General features: G+C 33.5%; 4 protein-coding genes and 1 long non-coding RNA gene across 13 annotated transcripts; 4 read left to right on the forward strand and 1 right to left on the reverse strand.

Moving 5' to 3' along the window:
* Positions 1-1,397: 1,397 nt before the first annotated feature.
* Positions 1,398-3,094, forward strand: LOC133677241 (uncharacterized). 2 transcript variants are annotated; one of them, XR_009835722.1, is made up of 5 exons: positions 1,398-1,693; positions 1,870-2,317; positions 2,417-2,494; positions 2,626-2,861; positions 2,954-3,094. It is a non-coding gene; the product is annotated as an uncharacterized LOC133677241 (long non-coding RNA). The 2 variants fall into 2 exon arrangements; XR_009835721.1 differs by having other exon boundaries at positions 2,417-2,861.
* An 83-nt stretch (positions 3,095-3,177) lies between these two features.
* On the forward strand, positions 3,178-9,720 carry LOC133677240 (cytochrome P450 98A2-like). 4 transcript variants are annotated; one of them, XM_062099152.1, is made up of 5 exons: positions 3,178-3,299; positions 3,411-3,544; positions 6,348-6,614; positions 8,325-8,722; positions 8,859-9,720. In XM_062099152.1, exons 3-5 carry the CDS (start codon positions 6,578-6,580, stop codon positions 9,501-9,503), a joined length of 1,080 nt encoding a protein of 359 aa, XP_061955136.1. In that variant the 5' UTR covers positions 3,178-3,299; positions 3,411-3,544; positions 6,348-6,577; the 3' UTR covers positions 9,504-9,720. The 4 variants fall into 4 exon arrangements, with proteins under 4 accessions (XP_061955136.1, XP_061955138.1, XP_061955137.1 ...); XM_062099154.1 differs by having other exon boundaries at positions 3,180-3,299; positions 6,494-6,614; XM_062099153.1 differs by having other exon boundaries at positions 3,207-3,544.
* A 2,312-nt stretch (positions 9,721-12,032) lies between these two features.
* Positions 12,033-14,365, forward strand: LOC133677726 (cytochrome P450 98A2-like). Its single transcript, XM_062099860.1, has 3 exons — positions 12,033-12,519; positions 13,141-13,538; positions 13,675-14,365. The coding sequence occupies exons 1-3, from the start codon at positions 12,033-12,035 to the stop codon at positions 14,317-14,319; spliced, it is 1,530 nt and encodes a 509-aa protein (XP_061955844.1). The 3' UTR covers positions 14,320-14,365.
* A 5-nt stretch (positions 14,366-14,370) lies between these two features.
* On the reverse strand, positions 14,371-16,529 carry LOC133677727 (cysteine proteinase inhibitor 7-like). Its single transcript, XM_062099861.1, has 4 exons — positions 16,203-16,529; positions 15,312-15,522; positions 14,881-15,026; positions 14,371-14,738 (listed from the first exon to the last, which is right to left on the reverse strand). Exons 1-4 carry the CDS (start codon positions 16,398-16,400, stop codon positions 14,613-14,615), a joined length of 681 nt encoding a protein of 226 aa, XP_061955845.1. The 5' UTR covers positions 16,401-16,529; the 3' UTR covers positions 14,371-14,612.
* Positions 16,530-17,379: 850 nt separating this feature from the next.
* LOC133676478 (protein kinase and PP2C-like domain-containing protein) lies at positions 17,380-23,055 on the forward strand. 5 transcript variants are annotated; one of them, XM_062098144.1, is made up of 12 exons: positions 17,409-17,787; positions 17,894-18,011; positions 18,223-18,389; positions 18,608-18,675; positions 18,775-18,998; positions 19,493-19,544; positions 20,037-20,577; positions 20,970-21,033; positions 21,126-21,345; positions 21,440-21,544; positions 22,162-22,257; positions 22,601-23,055. In XM_062098144.1, exons 1-12 carry the CDS (start codon positions 17,673-17,675, stop codon positions 22,793-22,795), a joined length of 1,965 nt encoding a protein of 654 aa, XP_061954128.1. In that variant the 5' UTR covers positions 17,409-17,672; the 3' UTR covers positions 22,796-23,055. The 5 variants fall into 5 exon arrangements, with proteins under 5 accessions (XP_061954130.1, XP_061954131.1, XP_061954128.1 ...); XM_062098143.1 differs by having other exon boundaries at positions 17,436-17,787; positions 20,964-21,033; XM_062098145.1 differs by lacking the exon at positions 18,223-18,389 and having other exon boundaries at positions 17,437-17,787; positions 20,964-21,033.
* The last annotated feature ends 441 nt before the right edge of the window (positions 23,056-23,496 follow it).

Consider the following 23,496-nt stretch of genomic DNA (forward strand, 5'->3'; position numbering starts at 1 on the left):
GATTTCATCTTTTATTTTTTTTATTATAATTTCTTCTTCTTTTTTTAATTTGATCCTCATTCTTGTGATTGCAACTCCTTTTATTTTGAGTTCTCTTCTTGATTGATTTTTGTTTTGGCAATTTCATCCTTCATTTTTTAATTTCATTAAATTTTCATATCATATTTAGTGTTTATTTTTTTTTATCATACTTTTAAAACCCGACCTGAGAGTCGACTCTCATCATGTCTCGAGTCACGGGTTAGGTCAAATGATTAGGGTTACCGGGGTCAATTTGATTTTTTTTATTGTGTAAGAAGTAAAAATGACATTATTTTGATAAAAAAAATAATTGTAAAACAAATCAACAGGTGTTGACATGATTTTTCCCTAGCTAATTGCTTAAATTTTTATTCAACTAAAAAATAAAAATGCTATTATTTTGATTAAAAAAACAATGGAGAAAAAAAATTCAATTATGGTCCTCTTTCTTTTGATTGGTCTTTCTTTCTTTTAGATTTTTTTTTAATTTCATCCATTTCCATTTAATTTTGTTTTGTTTATATATTAAATATGTTATTCATTCTCTTAATTTTTGTTTTTTTATCCTTTTTTTGGTTGTTTTTCTTGTAATTTTTTCCCTCAATATTTTATTTTATTTTATTTTATTTCTAGGTTTAGTCCTCATTTTTCTTAATTACTCTTTTTTAATCCTTTTCTTAATTTGTTTTTTTTTCTTTTAATTTTTCCCCATGACATTTTATTTCATTTGTTTTTTTTAATGTAATATTGGTTCTCATTCTTTTAATTTCTATTTTTTTTATCTTTTTTTATTTTTTTCTATTAAGTCCTCATTTTTTTATTCCATTAGTTTTTATATCAGGTTTGATCCTTATTATTTTCATTACTATTTGTTTTCTTTAAAAACATTTAATGGTTAAGAAATTTTTTCAAAATTTGTTTTGGTATTTTGCATGATCATCTCGATCTCATGGCTAGAGTTGTTGGTTTAAAAAATTAGTTTGATTTAACTTCAATCTTTTTTTATTTTTTTATTTTATCCTTTGAATTTAAGCTATTAAACCTTTAACCTTACTTTTCTTTTCCTTTCTTTAGGGTTATTTTTAATCAGTGATTAGTTAAGCTAACATGAATTCATCCAGATTAATATCATTTAAATATATTTTTTATGTTAGAAAAAAATTACTCAAGCAGAAAAAAAATTTAGTTAAAAACTAATAAAAGTCAATATAATAGACCCAATATGGGCCAATTATCAAAGTTTTCAGCAGGCCTTAAATTTTAGATTCAGTTCAGAAGATTGATTTAAACAGGCTAAAAACTTGAACAAACCATTTGAATGGGTCTATCTAGCCCAGACCAAGTGGATTTGGTGTCAAATGCCATCTCCGTGGCTCAATCAAACACTTCCTTGTCCTCACAGTAAAATATCAACTGCAGGCAATAGAAGGAGGGAAACCAGCAACGGCTTATCTTCAACTCCTACACACAAGAACATACTCTCTCTATCTATCCATAACTCTATGTTGAAATGGAACACTTGTCGTTGAATCCATCTTTGCAAAATGAAACCGAAAACGAAAATTTGGGACTGCCTGAGAAAGATGTCGGAAGCCAAGGCCTGAGGAGAAAAAGTTTGTCAAGAAGGGAATTTCATGACAGACTACTCCATTTCCTGGAGATGAAGTGGAAGGTACTAGAAAGAGAGAAATTATTGTCTATTTTTTTGGTTTCCAAGTAAAGGGTCAGTTTGTTTCAATGTTTGTCACTTGATGAAGTAGCTTGAGATCACTTAAAGAACTATGGTTTTAGAGTTTCAACAAGAAAGCTTACATGAGATTTTCTGGTGTTGAAAACTTCTTGTTTCAGTTCATTTCAGTGGACATATTGAAGGCGGGGCGGGGCATATCTTGATTCAAGTCGTGATAAAGGGGTTCCTTTCAAGTTCAAATTAGGCCTAGGCAAGAAATGAACTCTCCATAGTAATGGTGATATATCTTTATTGTTAGCTATATGTACAAGAAGTCTTTGTTTGATATTTGGGTTTTAGGTGAGGTTATAAGAGGATAGGATGAGGGAGTTGCCACTATGAAGAATGGTGAGAGAGCAAGTTTTACGATACCGCCAAACTTGGCCTATGGGGAGGCTGGTTCTCCACCACTGATTCCTCCCAATGCAACTCTTTTTTTTGATGTTGAGATCCTGTCATGGAGTAGCATCTGGGATTTAACAGGTGATGGAGGAATATTGAAGAAGATAACAAAGGAGGGTGAAGGATATTGGGCTACACCAAGAGATATTGGAGATTAAGTTTTAGGTAAGCTTCTGCTCTCTTGTAATCATTGTCCATGCCTCTTTTTTTGAGATGTAATGAGTGGATTATCTACAAGATAGTAATGCCTTTCCATCACTGTAGAAAAGTATGAGGCAAAGCTTGAGAATGGAATCCTTGTCTCCAAATCTGAGGAAGGTGTGGAGTTTCATATAGGAGATGGTAAGTGTGTTGTGTTAATAACATTTTCTCAAGTAATGTCGTAGAAATTTGAGGGTTTCATCTCTGGTGAGAATAATTCTTCTATATTGATCTGGGTTTACGTTATCTATGTCCTGCATGGAGCAAAGCAGTGAAAACAATGAGAAAGGGTGAGAAGGCAGAGCTAGCATATTTTTCAAATAAGTATATCTGTGGTCCTTACCATTATAGAACAAGTGAACAGCGGTTTAGACAGAGCCATTATGACTAAGAAGAAAGGAGAACATGCCGCAGTGACCGTGGATACCGAATACCTCCGTGGCGGTGACGATGCTTCCTGCAAATTCCTTGCTTCATTATGAAGTTGAGCTGATCGATTTTATCGAATGTTATTTTTCAAATTGCTCTTCTGTTTGTATCTATGAATTATCAGCCAGACCAGATAAATGTATTGAAATTTCAATTTCCTGACACACACAGTGCATTCAATTTTCACAACTCCGAGTTTTGAACAGAAATAACCGTTCTGGAAAATTAGAAGCAAGTGAAAGGAAGAAGCTCGACGGAAATGTGCTATTCAAGGCAGGAAAATTCTGGCAAGCCTCTAAGAAATATGAGAAGGCAAGTCTGAATGCAATGAAATTGAAGAAAATCAATCATCATTCATGAATTAATTTAGTATCATTTTTCAGTATTTGAGCTGCAGAATTTGCTAACTGCAAATTTCAGGCTGCAAAATCTATAGAGCTCAACCACTCTTTCACTGACGAAGAAATGTGGCTAGCAAAAAGCTCGAGGTTACCATGTTATCTGAATGATGCAGCTTGTAAGCTTAAATTAGGAGAGTACCTTGAAGCTTCAATAAGCTAAACACTTCCTTTCAGCTATATTTTTTTTCCTCCATAACATCATCCACATTATGTTATAATAATGACAGGTCTTCGAACTTGACCCACCGAATGCCAAAGGTCTATTCAGAAGATCACAAGCATACTTGAAAACATCTGAATTAGAGAAAGCTGAAGCAGAAGCAGATACAAAGAAAGCTCTAGCCATTGATCCTAATAATCGGTATGTGTAAAAGTCGTTACATGTTTTTTTCTTAAAACAAATTTAAGGTGGCCAAGACATGACTCAAACTTAAACTTGTCACCTCGTTCCTCAGGATAAATTCATAGTTATTAAACCAGGTTCGGCTTGACGGATAGGCCCGGTGATTTGATTATTTGAAGCCTTATATATTTAGGTCAACTTTCATTTTGAGCCGTTTAATTTTGAACATTGACATGGCCTAGCAAGTTAATCCCATAAAAAAAAAAACATGATCGGATTAACTTTAAATAATTAAAAGAAAACATAAAACAATATAATTTCAAACAAAATAATGCACTTGAATTGACTTAATGATATAATTACCTGGATCTTAAACCATGTCAATTCCCGTGGTCAATAATAGCTAAACCCTCATCAGCTTTTTTTTTTTTTTTTGAATTGGAGGCAGTTTAATTATATTTCTTTTCTGTTTGTTCTTCCTTTAATTATTTATCTCCATGTAAAAATGAGAAGTGAAACTTGAGTACAAGGAGCTGAAAAATAAGCAAAGAGAATATGCTAAATATCAGGCTGAGCTTTTCAGTACCAAGAACGGCTAAGGTTACATTTATTTACTGGAAAATAATTTTTATTTAGAAAATGAATTTTAGAAAAGTAAATTATTTTCTGATATTTAAGTAGTGTAATGAAAAATAAGTTGAAAAACACTTTCCAGTGTTTGGTTATATTATGGAAAATGAGCTGGAAAATAACTTATTAATGTTTTATTTTTCTCAAGTTTATTAAAATAATAAGGAACAAATCTTACAAATTAAAAAGTTGAATGAGAATGAAATTGAAAAAAAAAATATAATTTCATAAATTATCTCAAATAAAATAAATAATAATCAAAATAATAAAGATCAAATCTAAAAAAAATGAAAGATGAAGAAATTAAAATAATAATAATTAACATTTCATAAATTATTTCAAATAAAATAATGAGGATCAAATTTGATACATAAAAAATTTCAATAAAAAAATAATAAGGGAAAAAAAATAATAATTATAAAAATGAGGACTAAAGTTAATATAAAAATTAAATTTTAAGAGATGAAATTGAAAAATAAATATTCAAAATAAAATATATATAGCAATAAAAAATTGAGGACCAAATTTGATATAATTAGCAAATAATATGATATTTCTAAAATTTTCACAACTTTTGAAAAGTGTTTTCCTCCCAAATTTTCTAGAAAAACACTTTTCTAGAAACCAAACTAAATTTTTCTTTGACTGGAAAGTGTTTCTGTTGACCAATTTTTCTAATGACAAACAAACACAGGAAAGTTTGGAAAGTGATTCCCAGAAAGTGAATTCCGGGAAACAAGCATAGCCTAAGATTACGTTTGTTTTCCGCTAGTTTTCATGGCAGCAGTGAAACAAACACAATAATATGTTTTTTAATAAAAAATTATATTTTATGTTGATTCATTAAAAAATTGAGTTTAAAATATAGATTTTATATAATAGTTTTTATATGTTTTTTAATTAAGTTTTGTAAATATTCGATGTGGTATTTAAGAATATGGTTGCAGTTGCTTTTCAAAGTATTTTTTACTGGAAAATACATCAAAATAATATATTTTTAAAAAAATTATTTTTGACATCAGCGTATCAAAATGATCTGAAAATACCAAAAAAAAATATTAATTTGAAGCAAAGAAAAAATAAAAATATTCAAAATTTTAAAAAACGTTTTTTAAATGCAAAAACAAACAAGATAAACTACATTTTATCTAAATATTTTATACATATTTTTTTGCTACATATAAACTCCAACCAATATTTTTACCAAACACGTATTTAAATCTAACTAACTACAACTAGAATTGAAAACACAACCACAAAAATTACCTCAAAATAAAATAATTGAAAACGAACACACCTTGAATTTTCGATATCACAGCCCATAGAGAAATGAACCAGAAATATCTCTCATCTTGCAATCTTAAATGGGTCATTAAATTTATCTGCAGCTACTTTCACAACCACTGCTCTGCAAGCCTTAAATGGGTCATGCATAGTTATTAATTCTAACCCAATACAAATTTATCACAAGGCTCTGGTGATAAATCCGGCATATTGATCTAGGTTAATTGAAAAAACAATTAAAATGATCATATATTTTTTAAAAAATTACTTTTTAAAAGTTAATTAATTATTTTTACTTAGATTTTAACCAATATCAATACCCTTTAAAACAAATATCTTTTTCTCTCATTTATTTATTTTCGATATATTTGAATTATTATGGATTGACAATCATTTTTGTTTTTTGTGATGTCAAGTCATAATTTTTTTTTCTTCTTGAAAATATATTTACATCGTGGGAAACACGCCTCCTGATTTATATCTTAATTATCTTATAATAAAATAAAGATTAAAATTTGAAAATATCCTAATATATTTGAAAATATATGGTGAATGATCTGCCACGTGCTTACCTACCCCATTTTCAATCTATATGAAGACATCTCTCCTCCCATTATTTCACGTGAACCTTCAGAAACCAAACTTTGGACCTTTTCTTCTTCTTTTTTTATTATTCTTTTCTCCAATATGGCTCTGCCTCTTTTAGTATTAGTTTCAATCTTTGTTCTCCTTCTTGCATACATTCTGTACCAGAGGCTGAGGTTCAAGCTACCACCCGGTCCACGGCCGTGGCCGATTGTTGGGAACCTCTATGCCATCAAGCCTATTAGGTTCAGATGTTTTGCAGAGTGGGCTCAGGCTTACGGACCAGTTGTTTCAGTTTGGTTTGGTTCGACTTTGAATGTAGTTGTGTGTAATGCGGAACTGGCCAAGCAAGTTCTCAAAGAGAATGACCAGCAGCTGGCCGATCGACATAGGTCTAGATTGTCTGCAAGGTTTAGTAGAGACGGCAAGGACCTCATCTGGGCTGACTATGGTCCTCATTATGTGAAGGTTAGGAGAGTGTCTACTCTTGAGCTCTTCTCAGCAAAGAGACTTGAGGAACTCAGACCTATAAGAGAAGATGAGGTTACTTTCATGGCAGAATCCATTTTCAAGGATTGCACCAATCCAGGTATGTCATATAGCAGTATTCATTTCTCTTACACTTTTTCTTGTTTTAGCATTTTAGCTTTTGTGTATTTTTTAGCTAATTAATATTAAATTGAGAAAAGTAGATCAGTCAAAGTTATGTTATTGTAGTTTTTGTTTTATTAGATTTTTAGCTAATTAATATTAAATTGAGAAAAGTAGATCAGTCAAAGTTATATTATTCATTGGAAGTCACAAGGAGCTCGTTTGGCTAAGCAGCTGTCGGTGTTTTTACTAAGATTTGTATTATTTTTTTTAAAAATTAATTTTGTGTTGGTATTTTTAAGTTAATATTTGATATAAAAAAATAGATCTTAAAAACTAAAAAAAGTTATTTTAATATATTTTAAAATAAAAATTACTTTAAAAAATAACAATATCAAGAATCATATCACTTTAAGCCAAATCTTCTGTTCCCAATTTTGGTGGACCCTGTGGGTCCCAGATGTTCTAAATGAGTCATTTAATATATATTATTGGTTTCTCGAGGGAACTGTCACATCCCCGCCAAAAAAAAAAACAAATTTTACCAGGAAGGGGAGGGGTCCAAAGGGTCCCATAAAGTAACTGGATTCTTTTCATTAATAATTATGATTTTGATACCTATAAAATTATATTTGACACATAAAGTTAATTGATATGGTTTTCACATTCAATGATGTTGGGGAAAATGAATTAGAGCTTATGGATTTTTTTATTTAATTTAATTATGTGTTTTTAGAATGTGTTTTGTTGTTAGAAATGGAGTTATATATGTTTATGAGACTTTTTTCTCGTGTTTTTGGATGATAAAATTGAATCCTGATTTTCTGGTCACCAAAGCCAACTTTGTTGATTAAAAAAGATGATAAATGAACAATGCATTATCAACCATTTTTTTTTAAATAAATAGAGTAAATGATGTGTTGTTATTTTATTAAAAAAAAAAAGTATGGAAACTTTCACCTTTCTGCAATGCTTTGTATTATTATATTTTTTTGATTAAAGCTTCATAAAAAACAAAAGAGAAACGGTGAAGAAAATTAATTAAATTGAAAAGTTTATTTGTTTTTTTTTTCCACTTTCACGAAGAGATAATTTTAAAGTAAAAAATAAGTAATGAAATAATAATTTATTATTAGAAAGCTTATCTATTTAAAATAAAAAGTATTACTTGTTATATTTAAATACTAAATTAAAAAAAATCTAAAATGTTTTGCAGGGCTGGTTGCCTGCCCTTAGTTCCACCCCTGACTATAACTTGGGTAATTTTGTTTTGGATGAGTTTACATGTTGAGCCTGACAAGTGTTCTTATAAATCTCAAATCCCATCACATTTTCTTGACGATCTGCATTTTTTTAATTTAAATTCCCCAATAAAAAATCCGAAAATTTCTAGTAAAGTTCTTCTGAGGACTTTCTCAAAGCAGATTATTTTTTGAAAAAAACAGTAATGTTACATCACATGCCAACATTTATGACCGTTATGATCTGCCTCGAAAAGCTGTATCAATTGTCATCCTCCTTGATTAAAAATAAATTGCCAGCGGATCAGGTTCAAGGTTTCATGATTACTCGAAGACTGTTAGGTTGATTTTGACAAGACTTGTAGCTCAATTATTTAAATTAGGTTTAGTTGAGTTGTGTCTGATTCAGAATTGGCTAAAGAATGGTAAAGGAAAATGCTCTTGAAAACAATATTCATGTCTTGCAGAGAACCATGGAAAAAGCCTGTTGGTGAAGAAATATTTGGGAGATGTGGCTTTCAATAACATTACAAGGCTAGCATTTGGGAAACGATTCATGAATTCAGAGGGCATAATTGATGAGCAAGGCCAAGAATTCAAGGCAATTGTTTCCAATGGAGTTAGGCTGGGTGGATCACTGACCATGGCAGAGCACATTCCATGGCTTCAATGGATGTTTCCACTAGAGGAAGAGGCTGTTGAAAAGCATAACGCTCGTCGAGATGGGCTAACTAGAGTTATCATGGAGGAACACACCAATGCACGCAAGAAAAGTGGAGGTGCCAAGAAACATTTCGTTGATGCACTGCTTACATTGCAAGAAAAATATGACCTTAGTGAGGTTACAATTACTGGTCTCCTATGGGTATGAATGAATGCACGTTTCGCCTCAAAATCTTAAAACAATTTGGTGATTCCGTTTTTGCTGTTAAATGAATCATCGGTCGACGAGCTATGACTGATTATGGCCTAATTAAACTCGCACTTAATAATATGTGCAGGACATGATTACTGCTGGCATGGATACAACAGCAATCACAGTGGAGTGGGCAATGGCTGAGCTAATCAAGAACCCAAGGGTTCAACAGAAGGTTCAAGATGAGCTAGACCGAGTGGTTGGGTTCGAACGTGTCATGACTGAGGCAGATTTCCCAAATCTCCCTTACCTGCAAGCTGTAGTCAAGGAATCGCTGAGGTTGCACCCACCAACACCACTGATGCTACCTCATCGTGCCAATACTACTGTTAAAATCGGCGGCTATGACATCCCTAAGGGATCAGTTGTTCACGTAAACGTATGGGCTGTGGCTCGTGATCCGGCTTTGTGGAAGAACCCTTTAGAGTTCCGGCCGGAGAGGTTCTTCGAGGAGGATGTCGACATGAAGGGTCATGATTTCAGGCTACTTCCATTCGGCGCTGGAAGAAGGGTGTGCCCTGGTGCACAGCTTGCCATCAATCTGGTCACGTCTATGATCGGTCATCTGCTCCACCATTTTCATTGGACCACCCCTGATGGTGTCAAGCCAGAGGAAATTGACATGTCAGAAAGACCTGGAATTGTCACTTACATGATGACCCCACTACAAGCAGTGGCCACTCCTCGCCTGCCTGCACACTTGTACAAACGGGTGGCTTCAGATATGTGATTTGCACGTTGCTGCCATGGTTGTCCTTGGATTATTTTAGTTTTTGAATTGGATCGAGATGGTCCATCACCAAGTCTGAAACGGATGCCTATGGTTTGGAATAAATGATGGGAAAAAACATTAGCTGCATTCAATAAGCAGTCAATATTTTGTATTTGAGGTTGTCAGCTCAAGCATTTCTATATCATATGATTTGAGGAGGTGACTCATAAAGCCACACCAGTCTCATAAAGCATTGATAGATACAGATTCTGACATAAAGCATAGTTGCCAGGGTGCTGTGTTTATTGCTCTGTGCGATACTGTATATAGCAGCACTGCAAGACACAAAAGTTTTAGCATCTGCTGGCATCAAATTCACATAAGACGCTCCCTCTATGTTCTTCATTGCTTCAACCTTCAAATCAAACCGCTTACATCCAAGAGTACTATTAAATTCATAGAATTTAAGGACCGTCAGATATTATTGTTGTTGTTTGGCACTGGGCCCAAGCACGTGGCATGAGCCCAGGCGTGTCAGGAGCGTGGTCTGGGCCTGAGGTGCCAGGACACGGTTTGGGTCCTTGTTTTAAAAAATATGGTCCCTCAATTTGTTTTTTCTTCCTTGTATATTTACCATTCTTTCTTTCTAGTTTAGCTCTAGAGATTATGTTAAATATATGTTCTCTCTAGTTTAGATCAGTACCAGATTATTGGTTTGTGTTATGATATGGGTTGAATTAATTATTTTTAATATAAAAAATTATCTAGACATTGCTAATGTTCTTTCTGGTAGAAAAAAAATTAAATCATGTAAGAATTAATTTGATGTGACTCAATTATCTTAGAGAGTCCAAAAACAACCTAGATGACCAACAAAATATATTTTGACTCAAAATAAATATTTAAGATGTGATTTTTTTAAATAAACATTGAGACATCAATATATTGGATCAATTTGGGTCAACTCGTTAATCCGCATACCAAATCATGAAATAATGATAATCCTATAAAAAAATTAAAATAATTTATGAAATTTAATTTCTAATAAATCCAATGTCGAATGATGAAACTGAAAAAAATAGTTAAAAAAATGACCCGAGTTAACATGTCAAACCTGTTATTTGAGTCATGAGACTGGGATAAACAAATAAAAAAAATTGAAAAGAATTATGAAGCTCAATTTTTAATCAATCCAATGTAGAAAGATAAAATAAAAAAATAATTAAAAAGTAACATAAAAAACAACTCCAGTCAACTAGGGTTAACCCGCTAAACTCGTAACCCGAGTTATAAGATGAAGATAACCTCATAAAAATCAAACTGAAACAAATTACGTAGTTTAATTTCTAATCAATCCAATATTGAAGGATGACATTGAGAAAAAAATCAATTAAAAAAAAATTTGAGTTAATCTATCAAACCTGTAGTTCGGATCATGTGTTTATAATAACATCATAAGAAGTAAATTTAAAAAAATCATGAAGTTAAATCCTCAATAAATCTAATATTAAAGGATGTGATTAAAATAGAAAGAAAAATAAAAATAATAATATTATTTTAATAAATAATATTATATGAGAAGTACAATAAATAAAACTTTCTTTTTTTTGTTAATTATATAGTTGTTGAGATTCAACAACGGAGATTATGTTAAATATATGTGATACTTTCTGCACAGGAAACCTACTTCAAGATCATGTTATAAGAATTATTAAAAAAGCGTATAATAAAATTGTTCATAAAGATCTAGTAAATTACTGATAAATATGTCCAACTACAAATTTAAACTCATTTGCGTTATAAAATAAAAAATACAAAACAAGTTTTCTTTTTTCTTTAAATTTTTTTTAAATAAAAATTTAAAAAAGCAAAAAAAATGATATAAAAATATCTTAAAGGTCTGAATTAGGAGTATTTTTTTTTACTTGTCAAGGAAGAGTATTATCTTCGAATTTAATAGGGTAAGGTAGTAGTTTAGTAATGCTCATCTCCATGTCAATAGATTTAATCTCTCTAAAATATATGGAATGTTGATGAGCTTGTTTCATCTCATTAAAACCCGATTTTATTTTAAAATAATATTATTTTAATTTATTTTAAAACAATATTAAAAATATCAAATCAAGTTAAACTGTTTAATTAACCCATCAGGCATACCTTGAATCAATCATGGGCTGTGCTAGTTTAATAATTTCATTTTATACTCAATAATACGTACCTCCATGCATGCTTTTATTTTCTTTTAAATTATTGCTTTTGCAAAAAAAAAAAAGTATTCGATATATGATGATAATAAATTAAAATTAAAGGAGGTGATCATCCGGATAATTTGGATGAAAAATTGCCATTGCATTTGCATGACACCCATTACTGATCACTCGTAATATTCACATAAAGCACGTTTCTAACAAAAACTTTCAAATCCATCAATTCTACACCATTATTCAAATATATATATATATATATATAGACATCTCTCCTAGCATTTCTTCGGCTAGAACCTTCAAAAACTAACCTTTGCCCTATCTCCATCTCTCCTTTTCCTATATGGCTCTGCCTCTGTTAGTATTAGTTTCGATCTTTGTTCTCGTTCTTGCATACATTCTGTACCAGAGGCTGAGGTTCAAGCTACCGCCTGGTCCACGACCGTGGCCGATTGTTGGGAACCTCTATGATGTCAAGCCTATTATGTTCAGATGTTTTGCAGAGTGGGCTCAGGCTTACGGACCAATTGTTTCAGTTTGGTTTGGTTCAACTTTGAATGTAGTTGTGTGTAATGCGGAACTGGCCAGGCAAGTTCTCAAAGAGAATGACCAGCAGCTGGCTGATAGACATAGGTCTAGATTTCTCGCCAGGTTTAGTAGAGATGGCAAGGACCTCATATGGGCTGACTATGGTCCTCACTACGTGAAGCTTAGGAAAGTGTCTACTCTTGAGCTTTTCTCAGCAAAAAGACTCGAGGAACTCAAACCTATTAGAGAAGATGAGGTTTCTTTCATGGCAGAATCCATTTTCAAGGATTGCACCAATCCAGGTATGCCATATAGTAGTATTTCTCCTCCTCTTTTACCGTATTATTTTTGGCAATTTAGCTGTTCTTTACGTTTTTTCTTTCTTTCTTTCTATTAGGAACACACATACGATGGTAGAAATATATTTGAGGTAGTCGTCCTCTTAATCTTGTATCTTAAGATTCGTCTGGCAAATCATGTTTGTTGTGAGAAATACTATCCCATCCCATATTTAGTCTTCATCAATTTATAAAAGTTTATAAAATCAAATAGATATATAATTTTTGATATGAAATTAAATATCTTGATTTAAATTAATTTTTTGATTTTTCCACTTTAACCTTTAGCTATCGTAAACAAATTCTTTTGGTATTTGTTTTTAGAATAGATGATTCTTAATTTATTTAATTAAATACATGCATTAACTTTTTAATTTATAATTATAATTTTTTTATATATCAAAAAACATGTTAGAAAAACCTACATATTTATTTTTTGTGTTAAGAAAAAAATATTCGATTGACAACAAAATGCGGGTCAGAAAGCTAGTTATCACACTAAAACCTGTCAGATTAATGGTCGTTGTGCCTAATTCGAAATTGTCTAAAACGACTGGTCTTGAGATCATGAATTATCTCTTGCAGAAAACCATGGAAAAATCTTGTTGGTGAAGAAATATCTGGGAGATGTGGCTTGGAATAACATTACAAGACTAGCATTTGGGAAGCGGTTCATGAATTCAGAGGGGATAATTGATGAGCAAGGCCAAGAATTCAAGGCAATTGTTTCCGATGGATTTAGGCTTGGTGCATCACATTCCATGGCCGAGCACATTCCATGGCTTCAATGGATGTTTCCACTAGAGGAAGAGGCTTTTGCCAAGCTTAATGCTCGTCGAGACAGGTTGGTTAGATCTATCATGGAGGAACATAACAATGCACGCAAGAAAAGTGGTGGTGCCAAGAATCATTTTGTTGATGCATTGCTAACACTGCAAGAAAAATATGACCTCAGTGAGGTCACATTTATTAGTCTCCTATGGGTATGTATGCACATTTCGCTTAAAATCTTAAACAATTTGGTGGATAGAAGTTTCTCTATGCTGTCAAATGAATCTTTGGTTGACTGGCCATGGCTGATTAGGGTTTAATTAAACTTGTATCTAATATTTTGTGCAGGACATGATCAGTGCTGGCATGGATACGACAGCAATCTCAGTGGAGTGGGCAATGGCTGAGCTAATCAAGAACCCAAGGGTTCAACAGAAGGCTCAAGATGAGCTAGACCGAGTGGTTGGGTTCGAACGTGTCATGACTGAAGCAGATTTCCCAAATCTCCCTTACCTGCAAGCTATAGTCAAGGAATCGCTGAGGTTGCACCCACCAACACCACTGATGCTACCTCATCGTGCCAATACTACTGTTAAAATCGGCGGCTATGACATCCCTAAGGGATCAGTTGTTCATGTAAACGTGTGGGCTGTGGCTCGTGATCCGGCTTTGTGGAAGAACCCTTTAGAGTTCCGGCCAGAGAGGTTCTTCGAGGAGGATGTCGACATGAAGGGTCATGATTTCAGGCTACTTCCATTCGGAGCTGGAAGAAGGGTGTGTCCTGGTGCACAGCTTGGTATCAATCTGGTCACGTCTATAATCGGTCATCTGCTTCACCATTTTCATTGGACCACCCCTGATGGTGTCAAGCCAGAGGAAATTGACATGTCAGAAAGACCTGGACTTGTCACTTATATGATGACCCCATTACAAGCAGTGGCCACTCCTCGCCTGCCTTCACACTTGTACAAGCGGATGGCTTCAGATATGTGATTTGCACTTTGCTGCCATGGTTGTGCTTGGATTATATTAGTTTGGAATAAATGATAGTAAAAAACATTAGCTGCATTCAATAAGCAGTCAATATTTTGTATTTGAGGTTGTCAACTCAAGCATTTCTATATAGACAGATATGATTTGAGGTAACTCATAAAAGCCACATCTATGCCATAAAGCATCAATATATACAGATTCAAACATAAAGCATAGTTGCCAGAGTAGTGTGTTTATTGTTCTATATCATAATGCAGGTAGCAGCACACCAAGGCACACATGGTTTTAGCATATTATGGCATCAAATTCACATGAAACTTTCCTTCCATGTTCTTAATTACTTCAACCTTGAAATTTTCTTCTTTTATTCCCCTCCTCAATTTCAGAAGCAGATTGAATTTGGCATAATCTTCAATGACCTGCAACATCAAACCATGGAAAAATCAGTCGGAAAACTTCCACATTCACATATACCATAATGCTCACAGGTCGGAAAGATCAATCCAAGTATGGGACACAACAGAAGCAAGATTTCGAGCTCCAGCATTGAAAAATGCCAACCTTGGCTTTCGCCAGAAGGATCTCTACAAGTTCATATGGGGACAATGAGTTGGATCTCTTCTGAATGGACTTAACAGCATGATTTGCTGCATCTTGGACCTCAAGATCATTTGTTGGCACCGGTTGCCATCCTGATCCATGATCATCTGATTTGCATAACGTGCCTGATTAATCACTGTTTTGCGACTAAACTACTACTCAATAACACCCTTTTAAATAAAATCTACATTTAACTAAGATTGTACATCTCCAATCCCGTTGACAGCAAAATTGGCTAATTTAATAAGAAATGATAGCGTTATACCGAAAATTGAAAACATGAGAAGAAAACCTCACACACCAATTCCATTCTCATTACAACCATCAACAGGAAAAAATAAAAACACAATCAATTGCTTATATCTATATATATATATAAAAAGATCCATTACCTGGTTTAACACCGAGGTCAGAGGAAGTACCCCCTTCAACATGCTTGAATTCCTGCAACTGCTTGAAGTTCATCCACGGCTTCACCCAGACTTTAACTTCATACATCTTATTATTACCAGCATCAGTTGCCTCTAGAGTAAGGTGGTATAGCTTACCAGCAACCACCTGCTCTTTCGCCTTCAACACCCTCACAAACTCAAGAATAGCATTCTGTAGACAGTATCCAAATTAAATACTAAGAAACCTAAGACCTTGCCAAAAAAGTTATCAAATTGACAAACATTAAATACTTGTACTAGCTATAATTTTCTGAATTCATTTAATGATCAAGTTGCACTCAGTTGGCACACTTTGGAAAGTCCTCAAGAAAAAAGCTTGAGCACAAGGATCCATAGAAACTTGATTACTAAAAAGGGAGCAATTGAGAATAGCCATATATGCAAATATATTTGTAATATATTATCCCCATTATTATAAAAAATAAACATTTTTTTGCAACTAATTAGAATTTTTTTTCATCTTAATTTCTAAAATAATGAATCAAATATCAATCATCCTGTTTTCTTGACAAATATTTCATAGTAACAAAAAAAAGAACAAAAATAGTTTATATACTAAAAATACTAGAAAAATATATCAAGCCATAAGATAAAGACTAAATCAACAAATAAATCACCCAAAAAAAGGGAAAAAGCAAAACTCTAGTAAATGAAAATCAGAAACCATATATAATCTAAAACAATTCAGCACTATAAGCACTCAAATCTCTCTATTACCTCTCTCAAATCATCATCATGTTTGAAAACAAAAAAGAAAAGAAAAAAAAAACAAGAAAATTAAGAATTCAAAGAATTGCAACAAAGAAAAGATAAAAGATCAAGAAAAAAAACCTCTTTCTTGTTATGTTCCTGGACAGCAAAAAGAGCGAGGCTATCAATCTCTGCACTATTTTGAGAACCTTTACAGTCATGAACACCACCAAGCTTCATCTTCAAGAAGTTGTCCTGTCCGCCATGACCCAGTTCAGTATAACACCCACAGAGCAAAACCAAGACACTCAAGATTATTAAAGAGGATTTATTCTTCATCGTCTTCGTCGTGTTTGTCAAACAGAAAGAGATCTATTCGGTTCTCTGTGTCTGTTTCTTCCCTGTTAAGGAATAAATTTTCGCAGATATTTAGTTAACTTGTGGTGGTTGATTTTGAAAGGTAGTTGGTCACCTCCTTCCCTCTTAAGGGTTGGGTTGAACTTAAAATCACAAAGGGCTAAGCCCAAAAGCGAAGACCTTGGAAATCATCCAAGATGAATGCAACCACCCAAATATGGGCTTAGAGTCTAAGCAAAGGATTCAAATTTTAACTATGCTCAAAGAAGGATATCATATGAAAATCATAGTGATTAAATCCAATCCCATCCATAACAATGTTATTTTATTTTTAAAAAAATAACAATAATATTATTTTATAATTTTTAAAGAAAATTAAATTGAGTCTTAACAGAGTCATCGCGTCATGAGTTGTTTTAGTGTTCATTTCGAACTGAGGTTAAACTTGTTTTTTTGTTAAAATTTAAATTTTTTGCTTCAAATTAATTTATTTTTATATTTTTGGATTATTTTAATGTTTTGGTGTCAAAAATAAATTTTAAAAAATAAAAAAAATATTATTTTAATGTATTTTCAAATGAAAAAACAATTTAAAAGTAATATTTACTACACTTTCAGACACTTTTTAACTAAATCAACCTCAAATTGATATTTTTACACCTAACACCATCGTGGAACAAGTCTCTCAAGTTGATTCTAGATCAAGTTTAATAAATGTGGTAAAAATTTGGAGAGAAAAAAAGATTTGAAGAATTTTTTTTGGTAGGTGTTGTTTATATATCAACTTCTGTGCATTCAAGTTAGAATTAAATGGTTTATGGAATTTTTACTTCAAATGCCTGATTTATGATTTCAACTACAGTAGCCAAAGAAGAAATACTCTCCCTTAATTCATTATGTTTGAATTGCAAAATTTGATGAGCTAAATTAAGGAAACTAAATTTTTGAGTGTCACTTGAGAAATAATTTAGGTGATCAGGAGAAGAGACATATGCCTCCTGTTATATTTATGTCAATGATTTTTTTTTTTTACTTGAGGACATACAAACGGGAAACGGCCAGGAAAGGAAATTTCCTCCAAAGAACAGATTGAGAAAGAAAAAAAAAAAACATTAACCTGTAACGGGTGTGGTGGAGTACTCACTTCACTTGTGTGTAAAAAAAATCCACAGATCCCTACTTTTACCGGTTGTTCCCCTCTTCAAAAGCTGTGTAGCGAGAAGAGAAAGGGAGCAAGAAAATAAATATAACGTAATGGGGCTAGAAATTGTGGAGCCAAATTCCTGCATAAGAGGATGCTGTACTAGCAATTCAATCCCACTTCACCTCCCTCCTTCTTCCTACACCCTCCTCTCTCCAGTTGCCAAAGGTATGTAAAAAACTCTTCAAATTCTCTGACAGTTCGAGTCTTTTTAAGTTTTTGAATGTGGGTTTTCTTTCTTTCGGTGATTGATGTTTTCTTTTTGTGTGTGTAGGGGCTGAGAGTGTGGTTTATGGAGCTGTTTTGGATGGGAGAAAAGTTGCTGTTAAAAAACCAATCTTGTCTACTTCTGAGGACATTGATAAGTTCCATAAGGAGCTTCAACTCCTATGGTATCTATCCCTTTAACTTGTTTTTGTTAATGGGGATATGTGGTTTGCAATAATTTTAGATTTTAATGGGTTCTATTGAAACTCAAATCCCATTGCAATTTGTAGCTGGAAACAAAAGAAGGGATTTTGTTGCATTAACATATTGGGTTATGTTTATTCTATTTTTTTATTTTTATTTTATCTTCCTATTGGTTTTTGTGGAATAATGAAGCAAGCTAGATCATCCTGGAATTGCCAAGCTGGTTGCAGCTCATGCAAAGCCTCCAAATTATATGTTCTTTTTTGAATTCTATGAATCTGGTAATCTTTCTGAGAAATTACATGTAGAAGAATGGAGTCCAAATATGGATCAGGTGCTCATGATCACAGTCCAGCTGGGTATGGCTTGTTTTAACTTGAAAAGTTTGTCTGTTTTTTTTTTTTTTCCTTCAAGATTAAAATTTTTGAAGTCATGTTCTGTGGTAGTGTTGGATGCAACTGAATTTTCTCTCTACATTGTATATTTTTATTGATTTGGTAAATTAGAAGATTTTTTTGTAAGGACATTGTAAGGTAAAGTTACGTTGTTTTTCTTTTTCACTGTTTTCTTCTTCCAGCAAAGGCTTTGCAATATCTGCATAACCACGAGATTGTACATAGGGATGTGAAACCAGCAAATATTCTTGTAATTATCTTCCATAAGCTTCTAGTCAATCCATGGTTTGCTTTTTGGTATTGGAAATTGTTGAAACACAATTTTGAGATTTTTTTCAATATGATGCAGCTTGATGAAAACCTTTGTCCACACTTAGCAGATTTTGGTTTGGCAGAATACCAGAAAAATCTTAAGGGAGTTTCTCTTGAGAACTGGAGATCATCCGGAAAGCCAACTGGTGGTTTCCATAAAAAGAACATGGTTGGCACACTCATTTATATGGCTCCAGAAATATTGAGGAAGGAGATACATACTGAAAAATCAGATGTCTATAGTTTCGGAATATCCATCAAGTAAGACTTTCAGAATGTTTCTAACTTGCAAAGCTTCTGTTATATTTAACAGGAGAAGAATTTTTCGCATGTTTTTACTTGAGCATTTAAATTGTAATTGGAAATGAGAAGTTTTTGGAAGCCCACACAGTTTCTTAAATACCCAGGCCATTGAATATGATTCACTTAAATAATTTTTAACCTTGGCCGAGCAATGGAAAGACAAATCCTCTTGTGGTCTCTATATTGACACAAGGTAACTTGTCTATGTAGTTTCTTGATCAGCTATGTACCTGTCGCTGCGACAAGAAGTGATACAATATGTTTTGCAATTAATTTTACCCCTGAATAGTTATGGAAGGATTCATGAAGAAAATTTGGCCCAAACAGTAGAATGAGAAAAAAAAAGTCTTATAATGAGATAGGCTTTGCTAGTTGAGAGTGTTAAGAGCTAGATATTATTCATATGGTTTTCTCCCCTATGGAAAAGAAAACTCATTTCTATTCTTTTGCAGTGAGCTTCTTACTGGTGTCGTCCCATATACTGATCTCCGTGCAGAAGCTCAGGTCAGTCTTTCTTTTGTTTGGTTTGTTATTTATATCATCTTTCATTTTCATTTTTTTTTTTGTATTTCCTGAACTATAGCTATCTGTATTGAGTTTCTCTTGTGTTCTGATGCAAACCATTTTTTTGCTATGTAATAGGAACAATTGATAACCAGAATAACTTCCTAACATCTAAATGTATGTGTTAGCTGGAAAAAAGTTCTTAAACTGTTTATTAAAACATGCACATACTAAATGTCACATCTTTTGTTCCGTTGATTTATTTACATTGTTTGATAAAGTATGCACATACAGTCATATCTAAAACACACGTGGAGCAGATCATAACTGATTTATTTATGTGATTAGGCTGAGCCAGCTTGTAGAATTTGGGAACGCAAAGTTCTGTTTATTACATTCTCTTGGACACTCAAAACTATGTCTGGCATGTTCTGCTTTCCACTTAACATGAATAATTAGATGTTTTGGTTTTGGTTCCATAAATGCTGGCAGGCCCACACTGTACTGGAGATGAACTATACTGAACAGCAACTTACAGCATCTGTGGTGTCTGGTAAATTACGACCTGCTCTTGCTGGTCTGGGTTCAGGTGCTTCAGCAAGCATACTTTCATTAATACAGAGATGTTGGGATGACAATCCTCAAAATAGACCTTCTTTTACTGATATACTATTGGAACTTGATCCAATCTTGGAGAGTAGAAAGAAATCAATTGGAAAAGATTTTTCCCTTGACAAATATTCTATTTCACATGGAGATCAGCCAGCAGATAGTGCCAAGAATCTTACAACGTACCAGGAGATTATTAACTGGTCCACTCAGGGAGAAATTCTATCAAAGGCTCCTCCTGCAGTAGATTCCAGTTTAAGAATTTGGCTTTCAAATGTTGGTTTGGCTTATCGTCCAATACTTTCCTGGGGATCCTTTGCCACATGCGGTAAAAGGGAGACTATGGAAGATACCCACTTCCTTATGCCCCATATGTGCAACGAAAAGGATATCCATGCTTTTGGTATCTTTGATGGTCATAGAGGTATGCTCGCTTTCAATAGAAATCATACCATGGCCGCGAATTTGAGGAAGAATAAATTCAAATTACCTTTAGAGCATAGTAGACAATTAATCACCACATTTCTAAGATAGTAGTAGGTTAAAATCATTCTTCCTCAGTACAAGCCCACTACATTAATTCGTAGCACTTCAATTTTTGTTTTCTTTTTTTGAAAGTACAATGAAATACTCTCTTAATTTCAGGGGGGTATCTGTTTTATCTCTTAAGTTCAGGTTTTTTTTTAAGAAAAAAAAATCACTTTCTTTGTTTAGGAGAACATTCAAAAATTCATTTCGTTTTATTTTTATTTTTTCAATTTATTTTTGCTTGTTTGAATTAGCAATACATGTTTACCGGTTCATCTTCAGGTGCAGCAGCTGCTGAGTTTTCAGCTCGAGCATTACCTGGATTTCTGCAAAGTACTGGTTCTGCCAGCAGGTAGCAAATTTTGGATGGTTTCTCCTTTCAAAAACATTTTAAACTACAATAGGCCCGTTCTTAAAGTAATTAAACCCTTTACATGAATGCAGCCCCAGAAATGCATTAGTTGAAGCATTTGTTAGTACAGATGCTGCATTCAGAAATGAACTGGATACTCATCGTAAATCTAGGAGAGTTGTTCAGAAAGACTGGCATCCTGGCTGCACTGCCATTGTTGCTTTAATAGTTACAAACAAGCTTTTTGTTGCAAATGCTGGTGATTGCAAGACAATTTTATGTCGGGCTGGCAAGGCAATTCCTCTAAGTAAGGTCAGCTGCATTCATTTACACAAACTGTTTTTCAGTTCCGTGGCTTGTTGTGAGTTTTTATTTTTCTGAAACTGGTTAGACTTTGAAAAACCAGGATCATGTCGCAAGCTATATTGAGGAGAGGGAGCATGTGCTTAGTGCTGGGGGACAAGTAAAATGGCAAATTGATACTTGGAGGGTTGGACATGCTGCACTCCAGGCAAGTAGTGTTTGTTTCTAAACAAGTCCTTTATTTATATGATTCATTTCCAGATAGCTGCATGTTTAATTGAAGGCTGAGTGATGAACCTTGGATCCACTTACAAACTAGAATTTAGAGAAGAAGTCATTTAATTGGAAAAATATTCCCATTATATATCAGCATATATGCATGATTTAAATCCAATATTTTACTGGAAGAAACATTTTAAACCCAAATGCATTTGAAACAGATCTTGATTGCATGTGTCAATGTATCCCTGGAGATGCTATAAAAAATATTATAGTAGGTTACCCATTTATATATCTGATGCATATCAGGTGAACACTTCGATTGGACCCATGCCCAGTAATTGCTTCTGATTTCAAATATTGGCCTTCAGACTGACATTTATAATTGGATCTTCTCAAAATATATTTAGGCTTTGGATCTATTTTAGGTTTTAAATCCGAGACAAAATTAATCACGGTTTTGTGAATCCTTTGCTCTCCTACTATGTTTTATCTTTGTTAACTGGGGAAGTTTTACAAACTGTGACTGGGAAATGTTTATAGTCATTCTTCCTCCACCACCATCTCTCCTGTTAAAGAGTTCAATTAATTAATTTCTTTTAACAGGTCACTCGATCCATCGGTGATGATGATCTGAAGCCTGCTGTAACTGCAGAACCTGAGATAACCGAAACTGTACTGTCAGCAGAAGATGAATTCCTGGTAAGGACCACTGCTTTGACTAGTTCTTGTTATGGCAAGCAGTTTCATGTGCACTGAGTTCCTTATTGCTTCAGCTTTCTTTCTAGAGGGGAACAATGTGGTTCTAAAAGAAAAAGTCAGTGCTGGAAAATGGATATGCTGCCTTGTTATAACTGCTTCCCATTGTTTATGGACGCCTTTTATATGCTTTTGTCATTGTATTGATCGGAATGAGTTTGATTAAAAAAGAATGGCATACGCAATGATCTGTTGGTAAATGTTAGCACTGCCAAAATGATTACAAATGAACACATTTTCTGATGTTCCATTGGATGTAAATGAAAGCAATGTTTTCAATTTCTAGGTGATGGGCAGCGATGGGCTTTGGGATGTCATGAGTAGTGCAGATGTCATAAGCATAATCAAAGACACCGTCAAAGAACCTGGTATGTGCTCCAAGAGATTGGCAACAGAAGCTGCAGAACGAGGCAGCAAAGACAACATTACGGTCATTGTTGTCTTCCTGCGCCCAGTATCGACAGCTGAGAGAATTTATTAGGCAAACTGAAAATTGTCGATCACAAAGGGATGATGTCGAGACCTAAACAAGATAATGTATGCCTTTACTCGGTCTTCACTGCTTCATGTAGTTTATTCATTCGTTTGTATGATTATAAATTAATGTATTAATTTATTTTCGTGAAGGCTTGTAATTATAATTTGTAAGCATGGATCATTGATTGCTAATCACCTGTACAACAGCGGGCGATTGGCAAATTTAAATTTAAACTCCAAGCCCCATCTCCTGATTTTCGATAATATTGTGTGAGTCGTCAGTGATTCAAAGCTGATGATCGGATCCTCACTGGGAATCTGAAAAACCTGGCTCATATCATAATCTTAGAAGACATATTCTGATTGATAATTCGCCAACTCATCTTCCTCACCTGAAATAATTCCTATCACGTGATCATCACTGAATCTTGCAAGCACCATCTGTTGATTTTCGCAAATCATTGATTCTTGAATGAAGTTTAATTGCTGATGATCAGGCTCCACTTGCAAGGCAGGTTCAAAGTTGACAATTACTGTCTCATCATATAAAATATCTTCAGTAGCTTGAACTCCATTCTCTATTTGAACAATGGCTGCCTCAAGCTCCGTCTCCTGATTTTGAGTAATCATTGGTTCTTGAATGAAGTAAGCTTGGTCAGGCTCCACTTGCACTACAGGTTCAATGTTGTCGAATTATATTTCTTT

The sequence above is a fragment of the Populus nigra genome, chromosome 17 (genome assembly GCF_951802175.1).
Source record: "Populus nigra chromosome 17, ddPopNigr1.1, whole genome shotgun sequence".
NCBI lineage: Eukaryota > Viridiplantae > Streptophyta > Magnoliopsida > Malpighiales > Salicaceae > Populus > Populus nigra.

Excerpts from the sequence above, each read along its gene's own strand:
- LOC133677240 (XM_062099151.1), top strand. The coding sequence starts at position 5,993 with ATGATCTGCCACGTGCTTACCTACCCCATTTTCAATCTATATGAAGAC. Across the intron at positions 6,615-8,324 it reads CAAGGATTGCACCAATCCAG|AGAACCATGGAAAAAGCCTG; the intron begins GTATGTCATATA and ends CATGTCTTGCAG. Across the intron at positions 8,723-8,858 it reads CAATTACTGGTCTCCTATGG|GACATGATTACTGCTGGCAT; the intron begins GTATGAATGAAT and ends TAATATGTGCAG.
- LOC133677726 (XM_062099860.1), top strand. The coding sequence starts at position 12,033 with ATGGCTCTGCCTCTGTTAGTATTAGTTTCGATCTTTGTTCTCGTTCTT. Across the intron at positions 12,520-13,140 it reads CAAGGATTGCACCAATCCAG|AAAACCATGGAAAAATCTTG; the intron begins GTATGCCATATA and ends TATCTCTTGCAG. Across the intron at positions 13,539-13,674 it reads CATTTATTAGTCTCCTATGG|GACATGATCAGTGCTGGCAT; the intron begins GTATGTATGCAC and ends TATTTTGTGCAG.
- LOC133677727 (XM_062099861.1), bottom strand. The coding sequence starts at position 16,400 with ATGAAGAATAAATCCTCTTTAATAATCTTGAGTGTCTTGGTTTTGCTC. Across the intron at positions 15,523-16,202 it reads AGGAACATAACAAGAAAGAG|AATGCTATTCTTGAGTTTGT; the intron begins GTTTTTTTTCTT and ends TACTGTCTACAG. Across the intron at positions 15,027-15,311 it reads TGACCTCGGTGTTAAACCAG|ATGATCATGGATCAGGATGG; the intron begins GTAATGGATCTT and ends TATGCAAATCAG.
- LOC133676478 (XM_062098143.1), top strand. The coding sequence starts at position 17,673 with ATGGGGCTAGAAATTGTGGAGCCAAATTCCTGCATAAGAGGATGCTGT. Across the intron at positions 18,676-18,774 it reads TGAAACCAGCAAATATTCTT|CTTGATGAAAACCTTTGTCC; the intron begins GTAATTATCTTC and ends AATATGATGCAG. Across the intron at positions 19,545-20,036 it reads ATCTCCGTGCAGAAGCTCAG|GCCCACACTGTACTGGAGAT; the intron begins GTCAGTCTTTCT and ends AAATGCTGGCAG.